The sequence below is a fragment of the Mastigoproctus giganteus genome, chromosome 7 (assembly GCF_048544385.1).
Source record: "Mastigoproctus giganteus isolate SK-2022 chromosome 7, ASM4854438v1, whole genome shotgun sequence".
Lineage (NCBI taxonomy): Eukaryota > Metazoa > Arthropoda > Arachnida > Uropygi > Thelyphonidae > Mastigoproctus > Mastigoproctus giganteus.
Window position 1 is genome coordinate 206,921,853 of NC_143581.1, and position 14,847 is coordinate 206,936,699.

The window sequence follows — 14,847 nt, forward strand, 5'->3', positions numbered from 1 at the left end:
TTTTTTAGTTGATGCTGAATAAACTTACTTTCTTGCATCATATGCCTCTACTAATGCTAATGCCACGAATCTCACCACTGCAAATATAACTTATTATGGATTACTTGCCAGCAGTTTGGATAGGAGACTGACAGGTCAAGATTATTTGTTAGAGCTGCTGATTTGGCTGTGGTATCAGCGAAATCATTTCCTTTAATTCAACGTGGTTAGGGATTCAGTAGAAGCAGACATCAAATTCACTTTCATTCAGAGTGCATATCATCTGCTGAAATCGGGACATGGTTGGATGAATAGTGTACTACATTGCTGATAAAACCTAAATGAGTTGGTGCATATGATAAACTGCTGGTATTCGCAAATTCTTATGTGATCCAAAGATACTCTATAGCATACAGCTCTGCAGTGTATATGCTGCATTCAGGTGGAATCTGCTCAGTAAAATATAGTCTGAGAAGACAGCAGCAGATCCCACACATGATTGTGACTTAAGTCATCTGTGTATAGTCAACAGGTCAGAATTTTCGGCTTGGTGTTCTGAACACAGCTGAAGGAAGATGCAACAGACTGCATCCAGTTCTCAGGGGAGAAGTTTCATTCTGGTATTTTAGCACACCAAGGTAGAAGAGGTTGTTTTGCTGATCGCACAACCTTATCTAACTTGAGGTTCAGCCCTATGATTAGCTCTTCAACATGAATACCAAAAGGACAAATGGAGGTCCACGTGGGGTGGTCTGGCAGGGAGTTCAGCTTAAAAGCATACTGTATAGACAATTGGTTTTGTTGAAGCAACAAGGATGGGTCATTTGCTTTGACATATGGACTTTAGACAACTTTATGTTCTGAAAGCACCAGCAGTAATAGCAAGGTGCCAGGAATTTCAAGGACTGCTGAGAGTCATCATGGAAAACAAAATACATGGGCTTTTCATACCAACAAAGAAATACACTTCAAGGTATAGGCCTAAATGGTTGTCAGATGAACTGACGAGACTCATAGCAAGAAAGAAAAATGCATGGGAGGCATATAAATAATAAGGTGACACAGAAGCCTAGGGTAGATATAAACTAGTCTGTAATGAATTCACAAAGGAGGTTAGGCAAGTGAAGGCAGATTAAAGAAATCTTTATTTATATAATCTCTAGAAGGAAAGGGATGAATCAGATTGGTCCACTTGACATCAATGGTTCAATCGTTGACGATCCTGCTCAGATAGCTGACAAACTGAATGAGTATTTTGCATCGACATTCACAAGAAACATTCTGTAGGAAAGTGGAGGCCAGGAGTTGATCAAACTCTAACAGGGAGACAATTATACTAATGGAGGTAGCAAAGGAAGTAAGCAAAACCTTAGGCATAATTATGAGAGCAAATTTGGATTCAGGGGAAGTCCCCACGGACTGGAGAAGTGCAAATAATTCATAAAGAATGACATGAGTAATTACAGAGTAAATAATGGAGTTACTGGTAAACAAAGTAATGCAGGATATCATCCAGACAGGACTGCAGTTATAGTTCAGACACAGCATGGGTTTGTTAAGGGGAAATCATGTCTGAATTTGATTGGATACTACGATGTAGTCACAAAGGAACTGGATGCAAAGAATAATTTTGATATCATATACTTGAATTTCAGGAAAGCTTTTGCTACTGTTGCACATAAAAACTGCTGTATAAATTGGAGCAGCGTGGCATTAAGGGCGAGTTGCTGCTATGGATAAAGGAATGGTTGAGTTGGTGAAGACAGAGAGTGGTAATAAAGGGACACTGCTCTTCATGGACTAATGTTATCAGTGCAGTCTCTAAGTGTTTGTGTTGGTAACACCAGAGGAATGCACCAATTGTGTGATACTTACTCAGGGTGGTGGAGAATGAAAATGACAAGGATAATTGTGCAGTCAGATATGAAGTTCTCTGAGAGTGCAGACAGGCTGCCAGGACAGCTCATGGGGTTTAGTCAATGATATACAGGAATTTTGCTAGCAAGGATAAGCAGGTGATTATTCCTTTGTATAAGGCACTGGTCAGGTCATACCTTGAGTACTGCATACAGGCCTGGAGGCCTCATTTTAGAAAGGATGTAGAGCTGCTGGAACGAGTACAGCAAAGAGCAATGAGGGGAACAAAGGGCTGCCAAGAGAGGCTACAGTTCAAATTATAGGTGAGGTGATCTGATTGAGGTGTTTAAGGCTTTGAATGGCTTGAGCAAGCACAATGCTAATGATATTCTTCCTCTTGTTCAGATTATACACTTGAGGGGGCATAAATTCAAACTGAGTAAAAAATGGAGTTTTCAAATTCAAATTTAGTTAGCAAAAATGCATAACACTTAAAACGGATCTTTGCAATACTCCCTCCCATTGGCAAAAGGACCAAGCAAGAATGGATCCTACTCGAACTTGGAAAAAAACTACAGGATAAAAAGTTTTTGATAAAAATGGGTGTCCTCTTATTCCGAGTTTATAAAGGTCTCTTAAAATACCAAATCTCTAAGTTGTATCATATGCTTTTTCCATATCAAAGATGGGCACTCCCTTTTTTAGGAAAGCATCTCGGATAGATGTTTTCATTCTAATTAAGTGGTCCAAAGTGGACTTGTTCCTTTGGAAGCTGTATTGAATGTGTGTGTGTGTGTGTGTGAGAGAGAGAGAGAGAGAGAGAGAGAGAGAGAGAGAGAGAAGGGAATTTTATTCTAAGTACCATAAAACACAAGTGTTCTATGGTATCCAATATTTTGGGCAAACAGCTAGTCAGAGTAATAGGGTGGTAATTTATTGGAAACTAGTATGTAAGGGTCCTTTCCTGGCTTAGCAAAGGCAAGAATAATCACCTTGTGACAGATGGCTGGAAACTGCTCTTCAAGGAATATTCTGTTGTATAAGAGGAGCAGGTGGTCCATGGATTTTGGTGAAAGATATTTAATTATTTCACAATGGATGTTGTCTGGTCCAATAGTGCTATATACATATATATATATAAAATTTTGTAGGTAGAACATGTTAACGAGCTTTATGTAAAAATTAAAACTGATGAATATACGGTATATACTGGGAGCGATATATGTTGTGAAATAAAGAGGGGTGAAATGAACAGGAAAATAAAACGATAAGATTTGCACAGATTGAAACAATACCAAATAAATTTTGAAAAATTTTAAGATTTCGAAAAAACTCGAAAGATTCTGAATGAACGATCAAGGTGGAAATAACACTGCAGTTTCTTTCATAATTTCTGTGTCTTCATCAGAGGTCATCCACCAAAATAACGAAAAAGACAGCAATGCTCTTACTTCTGTTTCCGACATGCTCTGTATGCATAAGGTACATGTGCGAAAAGACACTTGGTAATATCATTATTCTTGACTATATATATATATATATATATATATATATCTGATAATTAAAATAAATATGATATTTAAAATAAAAACATCAGCCAGTTTACCTCACATATATATATATATAAATAAAAGTGTCACCGATGAAAGTAAAATAAAATAAAATAAAAATAAAAATAAATATAGATGGAGAAGTTATTAAACACAAAATGCCAAGCCTAGTTGAAGAAAAAAAACAGAAAAAAAGAATGTTAAGAACCTATATAAATTAAGTAGAATTAAATCTGAATTAATGCCGAATTAACAGGCCAATCATATGTACAAAAGCTGAAAGAAAAAGAGGGGAGGGTAACAGAGATAAAAATTATAAAATAAAAATTAAAAATTAATACATAGATCAGGTATTTCATCAGGGGGCTACACCTGATCAATGTACCAAACACTGTGTTTCTATGCAAACTCATGCTGATGGAGAAGCTATAAAAATGAAATGGATATAAAAAAATGAAATAGATATATATAAAAAAAATTAAATGGATATAAAAATAATTTTTTTAAATTTTTAAAATTTTTAAAACTCCAGAAACATGAGTGAGGTAGCCCCAATGCAGTGTATTTAGATTAATAAATTATGTAACGTAGTGTATTTAGAAATAAATTGAGTCGATAGTATGTAAGAACGTAAGTTTAAATCAAAAGTATGTAAGTTAAATAATAATGAATAACAAGATAACAAGATAGCGGTATAGAAAAAGGAAGCAATGCAAGGTAGGGGAGGGAAAAGGAGTTAAAAATATAGAGGCGAAGATAGTGAGAATAAGAAAAGTGAGAATGTCCGAATCACCCTCGTATTACACTAATAGTTCAACGGACGGAAAAACGAAGATCAGAAAGTAGAAAGATGTAAAGAGAAGGAAAAGAGTTTAAAGGATGCTAGGCAAGCTGGGTGTGTAAGTACCCAACCTCATAGAGAGGGCCTTGGCTATGAGAGTGTTAGTAGAAGTGGAAATTAATACCACTAGCTTGTAGTGTATATTTTGAGTGATAAACATGAAATATAATAAAAAATATGAAGAGGAGAAAAATTAAATACCTATGATATTTGGCAGAAATAAGTTGAGTGAAATATAATCAAGAAATGAAGATACAAATTTGCGATCATGATTAATAAGATACAATTATGCGAATATGATTAATAAGAATGGAATGTACACAGAGGGAAAACTATGACAACGATGGTGGAGTTGCTCAGAAGAGAAGAACTGTGGGAGCCCTCTGTGGTTAAAATAAAATAGAGAAAATAAGATTGGACATAAATAAATACTGATATTAAATTAAGAAAAATGAAAAGAAAAACTTACATCGTTCTAATAGAAGTCATAATGTGTGATCACTTTCCAAGCAGTGGAAATACCACCATTCAAATGTACAACTATACATATGGTATAACGTTTTTGTATTTGAGGAACAATTGATGAAGTACATTAACAATCACTGGATGTTTATGGAATTTGGCTATCATATACAAGAAATTGCCAAATTCCATAAACATCCAGTTGGCTTCAGATTCATCACTAGTGCCAAAAAAAGTGGCTGTTATCATCCAGGTAAACAATTTTTCAAATTGTTAACTACCATTCTTATCAATATCCCTTCCACTTGGATCATTAACAATAACCACAGTATCATCAAAATTTTTAATTCCAATTCCAATACATATTCCAGCATATTTAGTATTGAAACATATGACTTCATCAACTTATTTACCTCCTTACCGCATCACTTGATTGTTAATGTACTTCATCAATTGTTCCTCAAATACAAAAATGTTATACCAACAGATGAGGTTACTTGGAATAACTATATCAACCTCTGTATTCTAAACAATTTTATCTACGATGGTAAATATGCTTATAAACAATCCATAGGAGTTCCCATGGGTTCACAAATTTCTAGCATAGTAGCTAATCTATTTCTTCATTATTACGAACATCTATATATGCATAACAATCCGAACCTTAATTTTTATGCATTCTGCTATGTTGATGACATTCTTATTCTCAACATTCATTTTGAAAATATTGCTAAATCCATATATCCAACTGAACTCACTCTCAATATAGAAAACCTTGGCAACCAACATGCAAATTTTCCAGATTTAAGTATTACTCTAAATAGTCCTCCTCTTCGTCACAATTTGGAACTATTCGACAAAAGAAGCGAATTTAATTTTAATATTATCTATTTAACAAATTGGAACTCAAACATTTCGATTAAGGTTCATAAAAATATAATCTACACACAAATTATCCGTTTGGCTAATATTAGTAGCAATCAATCACTTTTCGCTGGTGCTTTAAATGATCTTTATACCAAACTTCGCAATAATGACATTCCCATTAATTTTTTAAATTTTATTATAAAACATCTCTCTGATTTCATTAAAGAAAAATTCGGTTCCACCTTGATTAGGGTTAATTCGATACCTGTATAGTTGTACATTTGAATGGTGGTATTTCCACTGCTTGGAAAGTGATCACACATTATGACTTCTATTAGAACGATGTAAGTTTTTCTTTTCATTTTTCTTAATTTAATATCAGTATTTATTTATGTCCAATCTTATTTTCTCTATTTTATTTTAACCACAGAGGGCTCCCACAGTTCTTCTCTTCTGAGCAACTCCACCATCGTTGTCATAGTTTTCCCTCTGTGTACATTCCATTCTTATTAATCATATTCGCATAATTGTATCTTATTAATCATGATCGCAAATTTGTATCTTCATTTCTTGATTATATTTCACTCAACTTATTTCTGCCAAATATCATAGGTATTTAATTTTTCTCCTCTTCATATTTTTTATTATATTTCATGTTTATCACTCAAAATATACACTACAAGCTAGTGGTATTAATTTCCACTTCTACTAACACTCTCATAGCCAAGGCCCTCTCTATGAGGTTGGGTACTTACACACCCAGCTTGCCTAGCATCCTTTAAACTCTTTTCCTTCTCTTTACATCTTTCTACTTTCTGATCTTCGTTTTTCCGTCCGTTGAACTATTAGTGTAATACGAGGGTGATTCGGACATTCTCACTTTTCTTATTCTCACTATCTTCGCCTCTATATTTTTAACTCCTTTTCCCTCCCCTACCTTGCATTGCTTCCTTTTTCTATACCGCTATCTTGTTATCTTGTTATTCATTATTATTTAACTTACATACTTTTGATTTAAACTTACGTTCTTACACACTTAATTTACTAAACACACTGCGTTTGCGTTCTTACATACTATCGACTCAATTTATTTCTAAATACACTACGTTACATAATTTATTAATCTAAATACACTGCGTTGGGGCTACCTCACTCATGTTTCTGGAGTTTTAAAAATTTTAAAAATTTTAAAAAATTATTTTTATATCCATTTAATTTTTTTTATATATATCTATTTCATTTTTTTATATCCATTTCATTTTTATAGCTTCTCCATCAGCATGAGTTTGCATAGAAACACAGTGTTTGGTACATGATCAGGTGTAGCCCCCTGATGAAATACCTGATCTATGTACCAATTTTTAATTTTTAATTCTTTAATTTTTATTTTACAATTTTAATTTTTATTTTATAATTTTTATCTCTGTTACCCTCCCCTCTTTTTCTTTCAGCTTTTGTACATATGATTGGCCTGTTAATTCGGCATTAATTCAGATTTAATTCTACTTAATTTATATAGGTTCTTAACATTCTTTTTTTCTTTTTTTTTCTTCAACTAGGCTCGGCATTTTGTGTTTAATAACTTCTCCATCTATATTTATTTTTATTTTAATCGGTGACACTTATTTATATACATGTATCCTGTTTTGCTGCTTTGCGCATTCAGGTACACGTACTGTTTTTCCTGTTTTTCCTTTTTTTCCACTTCTTCGTTTTCATATTACATATATATATATATATATAGACAAAAAAGTTATTATCAGTGTATTTGGTAGGGGAGCTGAGCAATCAGGTGTAATAACCAGGGAAGAACTGAGAGCACCTGTATGCTAAAAAACAAATTACCTGAAATAAAATGCAATCAACATAAGCATAATTATGGTAAGTACCTAAAGCTGTGGGTCCCAGGACTTTAACTACTTCTAGGGATTGGCAGCGAAAATCGTAGGAGCCACTGCAATAACTCAGGTCTCTGTTTCTGTTATGATGTACGCATAAAAAGTATATGCATACATCATAGCTGATCCGATAGAGACCAGAAGGAAGAATAAAAGAATAAATAAACTTTACAAAATAAAAATTATTATTTTTAATTTTTAAAGTTTATTTATTCTTCAAAAATATTTCCGAGTCCAAGTACATTGGCTGAAAAATCAATGTCAATTGTTTTTTTTGTAACTCTATAGATTTTATTCATGCCTAATTTTTGAAGAAAACAAAAAAAAAGGGACCATAATCAATTCAGTCTGATGCACTACACTAAGATATTGAAAAAGCTTAAAAAGAGAAACAAACAAGTAGGCTTAGCAATACAACAATGTTGCTTTAATATGACGATGTAAGACCTCACTCAAGCTGCGCAACAATGGCAAGAAAAAACTCACTGGAATTTGAAGTTGTACTACATCCTCCGCTAGCTCATAGTTCAGTCAAGTTTTTTTTTTTTTTTTCTCAAAACTTAAGCAGCATTTCCAAAGCAAGAAATATGACTTTTATGAAGAAGTTAACTAAGCCACAAAGAGACAGTTTACCTCTCAGTGGATGTATGCAGAAAAAGATACATCCAGTTCAAAAAAACCTTTTTTTTAAAAAATCTACATATATATATATATATATATATATATATATATATATTCCAAAATATATCATATACAGACAGTTGATGAACCAACACTAAATATTTTCATAGAAATCAGACCTCAACGTCCCACCTTGTTTAATTTATTTAACAATAAAGACTTTTAAATAACAGATAATGACTTGGGTTTGCACTTCGAACCATTACAAACTTCCCAGCCACTTGCTTTTCTTTAAGGCAGCATATGGACAAATACAAATGAATGACAGTTGATGTGGCTTAGAAATACAGCAATCTAAAAGTTGTTAAATCAACTTAATGTTTCATATATATATATATATATATATGAATTATGAGACCCAGAAACTCAGTTTCTGGGTCTCTTGCTAATTATAAATGAGTCACCAATGTTGTTTATGAATAGCAATAGGTAATCCCATGACATTATAAAAAATTTCCTCCCTGCACAATCAACACCACCTGTGAACTAAATTTGCTGATTGATGAATCTGCCCATCTTTTAGATTTGGGAACTTCAACTGTACATGGTACAGTATATTTAGAATAATTAAGATAGCCAGGACGGTCTGGTTTTCTTGATTTTACTGCTCTTTAATGAGCAATAATTCATCCAAGATTTCAGAACTTTTGTAAATTCAGGGAGGGCTGATATATTTGCAGTCAGCTTATATTAATAAAGCATAGTTAAAATAGTAGGATGAAAGAAAGGAAAATTAGGTAAACAGATAAGTGAAACAAAAATGAATAACAGACTTGGCAGCAGACAAACAGCAAGGTGGACTGATGGTGTCAGCAAGCATTACAGAAATGAGGGCTTAATCATATTTATTTATGCAATAAAACTGACAAGTGGCAGTCTAATAGTCAAAAAGGAAATAACAGATCTGAATGATAATTAGGTAACAGACATTACAATAATTAATTTAAGTTAAAAATAAATAAAAGTGAAAAAAAAAAAAAAAAAAAATCACAGCACAAAACCAGGAAAAAATGTGAATTTTTTATATTAGATTAAATTTATGAAGAATTCAGCTGATTTTCACGTATTTTAATGAGTATTTATGTATACTAACTAGATCAGGATTAACAGCAAAGACATAAATGGACTGCTGCTATACATTTGAAAAGATTTGTAAAAATAATAAGAGAAGTTTACCTCAATATAGTACGTAGAACACTTCCATATGATACTCTCCAGAAATTAAAATGAAAAAATCGAAAATCTTACATTACAGTAACAAATAATTAAAAATCAATTGAACAAAATATATATACTTCCCACTTCTTGAACTTATATATATATAAAAAAGAGAGACAAACAAACTTAGCATACATCATGAACTGTAAACATTTCCTACAAATAAAAAAAAAATGTAAACTGAAACAAAGCAGTTTAGGGAAACTATAGATGTCATCTCTAAAAATTTAATAATGACAAGCCTAAAATGTTGTGCATCTCTATAAGGACTTTATTATTTTGGTATTTTTCATGCTTTCTGTTCTGGAATTTATAAAGTAATGTTTTTCAATGGTTTCAGAGGTGAGTTATTAATTTTGGTAATAACAATGAGATTTATTCTGATTGTATTTTTAATTTTTTAAAATTACAGGATAACAGGTGTTTGGGGGAGGGGGAGAAGGCAGAATAAGACAAATTTTCGTGCTTCCTTTGCTAGTTATTAATCCTGCTGCAAATACTCACAAAATTATTCATAAATAACTGAACTCGAACATTACAGCTAAATAAATAAAAAATTTTCAACTTACAAGATGCAAGGAAATTAGAAAATCCTAATTTTCTGCAGCATTAGAATTTTCTAAATAGATTTTTTTGTACCCATGCAAGTATTTAGTCAAAGTGAGATCATCTGTCCAAAAAGCACTACTTACACAGCAGTGCTCAAACTAGGTTAGCATGCTATTCCAGTTGATAATTTTACTGTTTAAAATTAAACTTAAGGAAAAAAAAAAAAAAAAAAAACAGTACTACTAAAGACTGGTGTACAATGCCTACCATGTACTGGATAACTTTAGGGAAAAAAAAAAAAAAAAAGTTTAAGTTGAAAGTACCCATATTTAAATTGTTAATATTTTCTGAACAAGCTTCAATTTTCAGAATACACTGTTTCTTCAACTTAAAATAGTTCTGAATATTAATTGAAATCAAAATAATGTAACTAAAATAACAGGAAAACAATTCTGTGATAAATGTGCATTTCAGAAAAAACCTGCTGAACACATATATATATATATATATATATGAGAAACAATAACCTTATTAAAAGCAACAAAGCTTGTGTCTTTTCTGAAAAAACAGAAAGGATAGTTTATTTGTAGCTCTAAGAGTTACAAAATTCAACTTACATATATAAGAGATCCAAGATGTGAGTATATGGTACACAGGCTGTTTTTTGAGAATATAATAGCAGTAGCCACTGTAACAAAAACAAATGGCAGTATTGACACTGGCATTATTTTGTATTAAGTACTGTACTACTTGCTATATATATATATATATATATAAAAAATTATATATTTTAAATACCTGGATGGTAAGTTACCATTAGGTGATTTGCCTAGCTCAAGTCTTGGTTTCTTGTTGGGACTTGAACGGTCACTGTTCCTATAATAAAAACTCATGATTAATATAAAAGATGCACAGCAAATTATGAACAAATAAAATAACAGTGTGTATGTGTTAGAAAAACTGACTAATGAGTGAACATGGGATGGTAAGGGCAATCCTATAGACAGCACATTTTGTGATTTTTTTTTTTTTTTTTTTAACATGCAATTATAAAAATTCCTTTAAAAAAAATGCCATGGTGGCAGGCTGATTAGATATTTGAATTAACTGTTTATCACATTGCTTAACCATCCTTAAAAATACAAATTTAATATACAGTGAGTTATAAAGAGTAGACACCATTAGTAAAAGATACCTGTAAAATCTATTAGTATATATGGCACACAAAATTTAAAATAAATCTGAAAACAAATGGAGATAACTAATAGTATCAAATACAATTCACAATTTTTAAATTCTGTATGCTTAACAGCATACTGCCTAGTTAATGCAATGGTTTTATTGCTCACAGTAGCCAGATCTTGAACTGAATGGTCAGCTAATGCCAGTATATGAGAAATAGCAGGCTTTTTTTATGATAGACAGATCCTCCCCAAATGAAACAGTTGAGATCCAACAAACTGTACCTTGGCTATGAATACTATAAAGTATAATATGTATCTGCTGAACTTGCAGTAGGTATTAGAATAGATTCACTGTTCAACATGTCTTTTGTGACAGTATAAACAGCCGCTTTGCCACTTGTTATTTCGAGGTGTCTGTGTTCGAACCACACCACACACTAGAAGAATTTCTAAAGGCCTCATCAGTAAGCTATGGTTAACTAATTTCAGCCAAAGAGGGAAAGGTAGGGTAGGCAGCCCTCAGTGAGTTGTTTTGGGTTTCTTTGTCTGCACAACATGCATGTGTATGGACATTATACACAACAGTGCAATATGGTACTACAGTAAGTTGCTAATTGTATGAAAACCAAAACAGGCTTCTCAATTCAGTTGCCCTGGTACTGCACTACTTCCAAACAAATGGCTAATCTACCATTTATTTAAAAGATGGGACACTGCTACGACAGCCTCTTTCAAGATTTTCTGATCCTTTATCAGGCAGTAGGTGGTAGCTTTGAAATAAATGACAAAGAACAGTGAAAAACACTTTTTGCAGAGCCACTTGTTTGAAAGTAGTGCAATAATAGTGCAACTCATTGCAATGTTTCTTTTGCTGTAGTGATGTATCCTGCTAGCACAATGAAAATGAATTATGCTTACAGGAGACAAAATAATCACATCTGTTTTTGCAATTTTCTGTCAGAAATGCACAGAACACATGAAAGCTACCTATGTCCATACATAGCTTTGATGAAAAGAATTTTTCGGGATACTTTTTTTGTACACTGAAATTTATATGGAGGGGGAAAAAAAGTATTAGAATGCTTCTAAACATTGGATGGATCTACCAACAATGATTTCTTTTTTGTGATTTCATTTTTAAATAGATGCAGAGTGCTGATACATAACCGATCTGAACGAAATCCATTTTGAAACTGACAAAAAATGCCTATGTAGTTTACTGCATCATGTTACATGCTGCATTCCTCACAAACTCATCTAGTTTCACACACCTGGGTAGCATCACCCTAATTTTCATGTTTATATATTTATGTCTATAACTTTCTTTTTATTTTTTTTCAACAGAATTAATGTCTTAGTTCACTGAAAGTTATATATTTTTAAGTTTTCAAATTTTTCATTAAAAAAATAAAAAAATTACATTAAATTTATGCAATCCATTAGTAAAAGGTATATTTTTAAAACCTATTAGAAAACATTGGTGTATGCCAATCAGAATTCAGAAACACTAAAAATTTTTTTCCACAAATAGCAAAAGTTGACCACCTCAGGAGCAGTACAAGCATGTTAACAGTATAGGCTGGGACGACTTTGCATAGCACTTGGGGGGGGGGGAGCTTTCATAAGTAACCTATTTGCAAATAAGTGGTAAAATTAAGTGTACATAAGGTGGGGATTTTAATGTGACATACTAGTACATAATCGCACAACTATCCATTTTTGTAGGAACTTTTATAATGATAAAACTGTAATAAGAAATGATGATGAGGTGCCTCTTCCACCTGCACGTGAGCAAAATTAAAAAATTTCATAAATAAGCAGAAGCCTACAGTCACCCAGGAAAAAATAGTGGCATAGTCTACTGCTAAAGTTTGGTGCAACTGCTACCAGAAACAACCTAAGAAACCCCAATTCCATTTAACCCAAAAGGTGAATGCAGACATTCACTACAGAAGGAAAACCTAAAAAAGAAAGCTTAGTGACCACTTTTTTCAAGAATGCTTTGGCTGTGGAAATCCCTAAACACTTACATTTCTGTCAACATGGCTTGCTAATGGCAAAAGAACTGCCCTGATGCAAGTAATCAAGGCAGACACAACAATAGAGAGCATATCTTAAATATGTTTATTCTAATAATTAGGAAACAAACCAAACTAAAGGATAAGATGCAAATTAATTGCTGACCGCCCAATCAACAAGTCAAACCAAAATGCAAATATGCAACCAACATCTAATAACGAAAATAAAACAAAATTGCAAATTAACTATAAAAAGTAGATTAATTATTTCTACAGTTGTAAAATTTATTTTTAATTTTGCTCATGGTGGCAGCTAGCACCTCATCAGCACTACTGGTTGCAGTTTGTAATTAATTCTTCAATGTGTCAAAAACACTTACGTTTTAATTTTACAAAAATCATTATGTACACAGTTCTATTGCAATTTTTCTTGTTTATGCTGAATATCACCTTATGATAGGCCTAAGTCTCACAGTATACTGTATACGTGTTTTTAATACCAAAACTAAAATGGTCACCATTCAAATGCACAAGATATATAACATGTGATGGTAAAGACAGATAAATTCTGGAAATTCTTTGACAATTTAAAAGGAATAACATCTGACTTGCCCAGCTGTTTACAAACTAGAAACAAAGCAGATGAAAAAATTTTGTATTTAGCTGGTGCATATACGTGAATGATCCATACAAAATACACAATTTGTCTGTGTTGAAGATCCAAATTTTCACACACAATAAAAGAACAGGTAGAATTAAACATACACCAAAGTCCTTTGAATATTTTCATGCAAAAGTCAAATTTCCACATATAAAAGGAAATCACCTGGGAATCCAGGAAACTACACAGCAAGAATTTCACATATTTTAAAAACTTTTGGTCATATCAGCCAATCATAAATGTAACATTAACATTATTAATTATGTCTGGTCATGCTCGATGTTACTCAATTAAATAATTGGCAAAGCTGGCAAAACACTTAAAAAAATTTTGGGTTTTGGAAACTGGTTGGTAACCATGCTTGTGCTTATGCTGAATTTAGCTTGTGACTAATCTTTTATTTACTTTCACTTTGTAATTTAATTTTTTACAATCCAAATTAAGTTGATCTGAATATTAAGACGTACATAAACTATCCTCCAAAATGCACTGTGACACCCATGGGAAGTAATGATTAATTACAGAGGCAGTCACATAGATGGCATTACTAACTAAAAGAAGGATATAAAAGGCATTCACATTCAATGATTTGTACAAATTATGAACTGAAACCATTATCAAATAGGGATATACAATCGAACTTAACAAGCACAGAAATAATGAGATCATGGCTGTAATGAGCAAACAGCCATAATGATTTTAATTTACATGCATTCCAATTCAATCACTCACTGTTATAATGAGCATATTACACAGATATACCGAACATATTTTGGCAACTGTGCAAACATTCTTAATTGCTCGGGTAGTCGAAAAAACTTAATTCTTGCAACCATTGAAAACGAAAAGGGGAACTTAGCTTTATGACCACCTGCATTGGATTAGGTGCCGGTATATGACCTTGTCCTTCCGGGGACAGGGGGGCTATACAATAGTGCACTGACATTCCACTTGTCGCATTACCATATTTACAAATTGTCTTATATTCACTGAACCATAAATCTATTTCGGGACTTCTAAGAATTTTGAAAAGGGGAGAACTTTATGCATTTCGGGACTTCTAAGAACATTGTATGCAATTC

General features: G+C 32.5%; 1 protein-coding gene across 1 annotated transcript in view; it reads right to left on the reverse strand.

The window, feature by feature from the left end:
* The window catches only part of LOC150083618 (protein FAM76A), a 139,233-nt gene that overhangs the window by 52,434 nt on the left and 71,952 nt on the right, over window positions 1-14,847 (reverse strand). Inside the window, exon 6 of the mRNA XM_090378542.1 lies at window positions 10,701-10,778. Within this exon, the coding sequence (XP_090234668.1) occupies window positions 10,701-10,778 (78 nt within the window). The remainder of the gene's footprint in view (window positions 1-10,700; window positions 10,779-14,847) is intronic.